Source organism: Lathyrus oleraceus, chromosome 5, assembly GCF_024323335.1.
Source record: "Lathyrus oleraceus cultivar Zhongwan6 chromosome 5, CAAS_Psat_ZW6_1.0, whole genome shotgun sequence".
Classification (NCBI taxonomy): Eukaryota; Viridiplantae; Streptophyta; class Magnoliopsida; order Fabales; family Fabaceae; genus Lathyrus; species Lathyrus oleraceus.
Window position 1 is genome coordinate 326300758 of NC_066583.1, and position 8007 is coordinate 326308764.

The 8007-nt window shown below is 35.0% G+C and overlaps 1 protein-coding gene across 2 annotated transcripts; it reads left to right on the plus strand.

Annotated features, from left to right (window-relative positions):
• Positions 1-904: 904 nt before the first annotated feature.
• On the plus strand, positions 905-6912 carry LOC127084387 (B3 domain-containing transcription repressor VAL1). Of its 2 annotated transcripts, XM_051024823.1 has the most exons (16): positions 905-987; positions 1141-1193; positions 1292-1378; positions 1515-1639; positions 2175-2213; positions 2397-2478; positions 2574-2675; positions 2756-3420; positions 3561-3657; positions 3775-3949; positions 4151-4227; positions 4334-4756; positions 4911-4960; positions 5601-5714; positions 5831-5898; positions 6011-6912. In XM_051024823.1, exons 4-16 carry the CDS (start codon positions 1536-1538, stop codon positions 6742-6744), a joined length of 2730 nt encoding a protein of 909 aa, XP_050880780.1. In that variant the 5' UTR covers positions 905-987; positions 1141-1193; positions 1292-1378; positions 1515-1535; the 3' UTR covers positions 6745-6912. The 2 variants fall into 2 exon arrangements, with proteins under 2 accessions (XP_050880780.1, XP_050880779.1); XM_051024822.1 differs by lacking the exon at positions 905-987 and having other exon boundaries at positions 1005-1193.
• Positions 6913-8007: the final 1095 nt, after the last annotated feature.

An 8007-nucleotide genomic window follows, 5' to 3' on the forward strand; every position in this document is an offset into this window, starting at 1 on the left:
TTCTCGTGTAATGTGGCATGACACGTCTTCATGTACCTTTAGTTGGGCCCATACAATATAGAGTCGGGTGAACCACAATCTAAGCGAAATGGTATGGGCCGAGCACGCTCACGTGCTAGACACATGAGGTCATAATAACTTTCCTTATGCTCCCCTATACCATTCTGATGCCGAATATGACATGACTTGATCTCTTATAGAGCCAATCAAAGTTATTCTAATCCATAATCCTTCCAGCACAAGGTTTGAGAATGGTATATTTATTTAAGCTAGGTAAACAATAATCCCTTATGCGAGAATTAGAGAAGATAGTTCTTTAAACAAAAACTGGAAGGCGAATTCCTCAAGCAAGACTTGAAAGGTGAATTTCTCAAACGTGAGATCAATAACTTATTTCATAAATTAAACTCCAACCACTCTTATATTTTTAATATTTAGAATCATTTCGTAAATAATTTTTTTTAAAAAAATTATTAAGTAATTAATATATTTAATTTTAAATATAAATAGAAATAAGATGAGTTGATTATTCAATAAATTTAAAAGATTATAATAATGATAGAAAGACATAAAGCTATTGTAAAAACAATAGGAGAAGAATAGACATAACATTAAGTATGATATAGATTTCACATCTAAAACCCTTTTCCTCCATTACCCATCATTAATAACCCCTTAAACCAAACAACCCAAAACAATACAAATACCCACATCAACAATAATTCTCAAACCCTTTTTCTAGTTCTAAAATGCCACCTCACCTACATACAACATGTGCAATCCAAGCACAAACACATGTTTCACCTAATAATCCCAATGAACTCAATAACAAGACAACTAGAAGCAGTGCTCAAGTCACATTCACACCCAAAATAACCCGCTGGTAACATTATCACACTTCTCAATGCAAAAAAAGAAAAAAAAAAAGAAAAACAGTTTCAAGAAAATTAAACGATTTGTTGCATTGTATGCGTTGAGTTAATTAAGGTTAGCGGTGGGGTTTGTAATTGTATGCATATGTTGAATGTTGAGTTTGTTTGTGTCTTCAAGTGTTGTCGTGCATGCATTTTATGCATCTGTTGCTTTGCATGCACTCACACATATACTCTCTCTCATCTCTTTCTCTTTCTCTCTCTACAGAGACTCCCTCAATTCCCATACCCACATCACGTTTTCTCTCTCTAAAAACCCAGGTCAATTCTCATTATTACTCTTTCACTCATTTCTATTACTTTCTTCTTCATCTTCTTCTCATTTTGTTCTTCTAACAGATTATACTTTTTTGGTGCAGAGATTTGACTAAATTTGTGTTTTTTTTACTTCATGCGACCGACCCATTCCTAGGTTTTCTGTTGGGGGTGATTCATTCAAGTCAAAGGTTGTCGTTGTTATGTTTTTTTTGGATTTGTATTTTCTGCCCCTCTGTTGTTTTTGATGTAGATTTTTTTTGCATGGATGTGAGGGTCAAAGCGATTTTGATTTGATTTTGACTTTGGTTTATGGGTATTTGGCAGTTGAAATTTGAATTTTGATTCATGGGTTCTGACATTGGTATCGTGAATGGTTCGTGTGTTCATGAATGGAAGAAAGGGTGGCCTCTACGATCTGGTGGATTTACTCAACTCTGCATCAAGTGCGGGTAAATAAATTTCACTCCTTTTTCTTTCGATTTTGCGATGGTTTCATCTATTCACTGATTTTGCTATGGTTGGATTCTAGAAGTGTGGTTTCTTTTTGGGGGTAATGGTTTTGTTTTTGTGTGATTCTGTTTTTCAATTTCACTGATTTTACTTTTTTTGGGTTTTTGATAATCTAATTGGATATGTGCGATTCTATATCCTTTCCGGGATTTTCTGGTTTTTGTGTTTATGTGCGCCTATTATAACCAAACACCTCACATTTTCGAAAAAACATTGCATGATTCAAAGAACTATAGTTTGATAACAATATTGTTGTGTAATGTGGAAGTATGGGTAGAAATGGGAAATATCTGAATTATTGTTGTTTGATTTGATGATGAGGATCAATGTAGCTAATTTTGGAAATATTTGTAATGACCAAATTATAGAATGGTTTTTATTTGTTAGTAGTAAAATTTTGATTTGTGTTTCATTTTTAAACTTCGAATCATATATTTAGTTGACTAACTTTTTGGATTTTTTCTGTCATGTTAGATTTGTGGAGGAATGGAAGTGTGACATCATTGAATCATTGTAAGTGTATCTATATGGTAATTTTGGATACCAATATGGAAATATATTTCCCTTTTGATCTAATGTTAATTTTGTATTAAATGCTTTGTTGTATAAGTATTTATAGCAAATCTTAGCATGTGTTTTGATTTGATCAATAATAATTCATTTATTAATTCTTCATTTTGACTCTGTGTGCGCTAGATCTGCGTATGAGAATTCTGTTTTCTGTAATAAATTCCACCGTCATCAAACTGGTTGGCGAGAGTGTAACTTTTGCAACAAGGTAAGGTGATGTTTTTTTTTTCCGACAAGAATATTCTATTTAGACCTTCTCTTTCTCTTCTGAGTCTTTGAAGTATGTTTGACTTGGTTTTGCAGCCTATCCATTGTGGATGCGTAGTATCTAGATCTTTGTTCGAGTATCTAGACTTCGGTGGTATAGGTTGTGTTAGCTGTGTAAATACTTCCCAACATAGTATGGTAAGTTTAATCTCGGTATTCTGTTGTTTGATTCTATGACACGACTTGATAGGTTTCTTTTATATTATGTTTTTCTGCAGATGAGGAATACTGAAAATCCTAACTGGCCCGTTTCGATGACCCAAAATAACGCAAGGGATATGCATTCTGCTCATTTTGATGGCAGAGTGTTTGTGAGCAATGTTGATGAAGGAAAACTTATGCAATTATGCAGAGTCGTTGAAGCTAGCGAATCCATCCATGTGAACCATGCTCCGAGAGACGGTGTGATAACATGTAACGGAAAAAACAATCAAGAAGTTAAGCCTTCATTCAAGGAAGGAGGGGATACTGGATTTTCGAACGTGATTAAACCGTCTGCTCAGTCGTTAACTTTTGCTACATTTGAAAGTAATAGACCGACATGGGAGATTAAAAATACACATGAAACAAATGTTAAGCCGTCTTTGAATATGTGTTTGGGAAACCCTTCAGGGAGCAACTCTTTCCCACCTTCGGTTGGAGAGAATATAGAAGGAAGACTCGAGGGGAAAGTACCTCCTCCCTTTCATCAAGGACCGAGAACTCGCCCTATATTGCCGAAACTATTGAAGACTGGCCTTACCATGAAAGTAGAAACTGATAAAGGGGCGGTTAATCAACCGCGTATTGCTCGGCCTCCTGCTGATGGAAGGGGCAAGAATCAGTTACTTCCTAGATATTGGCCAAGGATTACGGATCAGGAGCTGGAGCGTTTGTCTGGAGAGTATCCTTTATAGTCGTTCATATATATTATTTTTTTTAGATAACATTGTTGATCCTAGAGTTTCTACGTAGTAATTCTTTTAAACATCGCAATAAAAACATTGGTTTATCAAAAAGTTTCCCTTGATGTAATGATAACAGTTTGAAGTCCACTGTAGTGCCTTTGTTTGAGAAGGTGTTGAGTGCTAGTGATGCAGGTAGAATTGGTCGTCTTGTTCTCCCAAAAGCCTGTGCTGAGGTTTGTTTATATTTTTATTTTCTTCTGTTCCTTGTTTTCTGTTTTACTTTTTATCTTTTTGAGACATATCTTCACCCTCTAATTTGGACATCTTACAAATTTTTATACGAATTTCAGGCTTATTTTCCTCATATTTCACATTCTGAAGGCCTTCCTTTACGGGTCCAAGATGTGAAGGGTAATGAATGGACTTTTCAGTTCAGATTTTGGCCTAATAACAACAGCAGGATGTACGTATTGGAGGGTGTCACCCCTTGCATACAGGCCATGGATTTACGTGCTGGTGATACCGGTATGCACCAGTTCAGGGAACTAAACTCACGCACACTTATTCCATTACAATTTTTCGCTTGAATTCTTATTTAGATCAAATTGTATGAGAAATGAAAGAATCCATGCTCTTATAGAATTGATCTGTTGAATATTATTTAGTGATTACTATGTAGAGAGGCTAAATTGCCGATTTAAATGATATATCTTTTGGCATTTGCAGTTACATTTAGTCGGATAGATCCTGGGGGAAAACTTGTTATGGGTTTCAGAAAGTCATCAAATTCGCTAGATACACTGGTTGGTCACAAAGTTTTCCATTTTACGGCCTATGGTCTTTTCTTCGAATTACATATCTTAATTTTTTGTTGTTTGTGAATATGATTAACGGTTATTATCTAAATAGGACGTTTCTACATCTGGACATTCTAATGGCATTTTGGCAAAGGGAACCGCCTTTTCCGGTGGAACTGAGAATCTTCCATTGGGAAGTAATTGTGCCGATCTTCTCCATTCAACAAAAGGGAATGGGGAGCTTCACTTAAATGGACATCCAAGACCTCCTCATTTGAGTACCGGAGCTACTGGTTTGCTTAAAACTGAAAACGGCGAGATGACAAACAATAATTCACTGGACCAAAAAATTTCAGCTTTAGAAAAGAAGAGGACTCGAAATATTGGTCTTAAAAGTAAAAGATTGCTCATTGGTAATGAAGACGCAATGGAGTTGAGACTTACATGGGAAGAAGCACAGGACTTGCTTCGTCCGCCGCCTCGTGTCAAGCCGAGCATTGTGACAATTGAGGACCAAGTATTTGAAGAATATGATGTAAGTGTTAAAATCTCTAATCCATCCATTCCATTTTTGATTTGTATATTATCTATTTTGTGGTGTGAATATGGACTGATATAGTTTGGAGTTTCATATTCAAATTTATGTTATTTTGCTAATCTATATGACAATCATGCTTCATTTAATTTAGGAACCCCCGGTTTTTGGAAAGAGAACAATATTCAGCGCCTCTTCATCTGGGTAAGAGTCCAAACTTTTTCCATATTTGGATTGACTTATTTGAGCCTATCTGCCGGTATAAATACTTGTGAGATTATTTGCGAGTTTATGGAAGTAGCTTATGGCAAATTCATAAGCTGTTTTCAGCTTATTTTCATAAGCTCTATATGATAGCTTGTGAAAGCAACCTATAGCTTACATAAAAATAGTCTTTATTTTATGTTCTTTTTATCGAAATAGCTTATACGTAAGTGCTTATACGATAAGGGCTTAATTAAGTTATTTATACAAACATGTCAGACTTACCTATAATTTCTTCGAAGAGATGACATCAGTTTATTGTGTAAGTGCTTATGTATGAATTGTTTCTATAATTAAAAAGAAAATGGGGAGAAACTCTGTATAAACTGTGTATATAAGTTGTTTGTATTTAAAGGGAACTTTCTAAAATAATCTGAAAACAGTTTATGGGTAGGCTATTTTTCGTAAGTGCTTCTTAAAACTCTGGACACATGATTATGTTGTATGATAAGTTGAAATAAGCTCTTTCAAACATCCTTTTGATCATAGTTATGCTTCATGAAAGTATTTGAAATTGTCATAATGATGCGGTGAGAAAATTTTAAACTTGTGGTCTGAATATGGTAACTATTTCATCCAGGGCGAAAGAACAATGGGCTCAATGTGATGATTGCTCGAAATGGAGAAAGTTGCCGGTTGATGCTCTTCTTCCTCCCAAGTGGACATGTTCTGAAAATGTTTGGGATACAACCAGGTGCTCCATTATTATCATCAATTACAAGTACTTTTTTTGGAATTTAAACTAGTCTTCATATGAGATAGTGATAAAATATTTCACTTTTTTTTTTTGTGTGGACATTGTTTTTTCAGATCTTCATGTTCTGCGCTAGAAGAGCTGAGTTCAAGGGAATTAGAAAATCTTTTGAAATCCAGCAAAGGTATGATCCTTCTGTTTGTGTTTTTTAGTTGCTACTTTCGGCGGTGAAAATCTCCATTTCTAGTTTGAGTTCAATTCTAAGAATCGTTCTGGCTGCATTTGGTGTTTCGCAGATTTTAAGAAGCGACGAATTGTAGAAAACAGCAAGTTGATCCAAGAACACGAGCCTTCTGGCTTAGACGCACTCGCAAGTTTAGCAGTTTTAGGAGAAAATTTCATTGACCCTACTGATTCCTCAGCTGGAGCCACCACTAAACATCCTAGACACCGACCCGGCTGCTCTTGTATTGTGTGCATTCAGCCTCCAAGCGGGAAAGGGAGACACAAGCCAACATGTACTTGCAACGTGTGCACAACCGTCAAGCGTCGGTTCAAAACCCTTATGCTACGCAAGAAGAAACGCCAATCGGATCGCGAAGCAGATGCAGATGCCAAGAAAGACCATATTCGCAAGCCTGATACCGTTGGAGCATCAAGAGATAACGCAAATCCTTTGGAAAAAGAAGGAATAAATAGAGGTCAAGGCGAAGTTGGCGAGTCCAGTGCTGGACAGATAGATCTAAATTGTGATCCCAATCGGGATGACTCGCAAGTGGATAATGTTGCAAAACTTAGTCGTCGACTATGGGAAGGTATGAGTATGAATATGAACCAAAATGGTGGTGTAAGAACCATTAACACTGAAGTGAAGGAAGATCAGCATTCTTCTTTGGTAGTCACTAAATCTAATGGTGAAGATAAGAGATACTTGTCTGATGAAAGATGCATTGCATCCATTGTTAGGAACAAAGAAAAAAGAGATGAGGTATACAGTCATTCAAATGAAAGTCAAAACAATCTGTCTTAAACAATTTTATTTATTTATTTTTTTGTCCCTTGTTTGAGCTGGAATTTTTCTACTTTTTCTTACTTGTACTTATATAGTATATATGTTTTTGCTTTCTTTTTCAAAAGGGTTGTCAAAGATATTTCTTTCTTGTCCAAAAAGAATGTAATTTTGTTTAATTTATCGTCATAGTATTTTTGGTTTGAAATTGATTCTTGCACATTTATCTTCATAGAATGAAGAATGGGAAAAGTATACATTAATCAATTTTTATTTGTCAACGCCATTATACATGTTTACTCATGTATGATAATAATATTTCCTCTAGGGTAGGGTATACTAATATTTTCTCTATATTTTCTCTATGGTAGGGTAGGGGTGAGAATATGTTAGAGTTGTTAAGCCTAAGCAAATCAACGTCTAAGATTAATTTGTAGCAGTTTCAGTTGCTTTGAGTTTGGTCTTTTTGAAGGTCAGTCAAAGGTCTGGTTGACATGTTAGTTTCCTTAAAAGCATAGATATATAGACATATGCAAGGAAATTGAGAGAACTTATAAGATTTGGTTGATATGGTAGTCTACTTGAAAACCTATTTTACATAAACATATGTAAATAAACAAAAAGTAACAATCCAAACTAAAAGACTGACGAGAGAACCTATAAAAATAATTGAAAATTTCTTAGGCACCACGTGATGAGAGAACTTATAAAAATAATTGAAAATTTCTTAATGCACCGTATATATTACTTAGCCACCACGTGAAAAATATTTAAATGCCACCAAATTTCAGAGATGTATCTTTGGACGCACCTTAAAATGTTAAATGAACAGGAGATGTATATCCAGAAGCACCTTGAAATATTAAATGAATCGGAGATGCATCTCTGGACGCACCTTGAAATGTTAAATGAATCAGAGATACATCTCCGTAACAATTTAAAACTTATACCACTCATCACACTCAAAAGTCATTTTACAAGTTTATTGTATCAGAGATGCATACCCGTTTATTTTACGGAGATGTATCTCTGTAACCTATCATAACAGAATAACACATGTTATGTTTTGTTTACGTGTATTCAGATGAAGATTTATAAGCGTTATGTACCATGTTATGTGACGAGATTTAAACCATACAATCCATATGCAAAAAAGACGTATATAAATCCAAATGGTCTAAATGTCATATATAAATAAAGTAAAGAACAACGATAAATTAGCATGAGGTGAAAAAGAAATACAATCCATAAGACAACTACTATATACTACTGCGCTATTGTGTA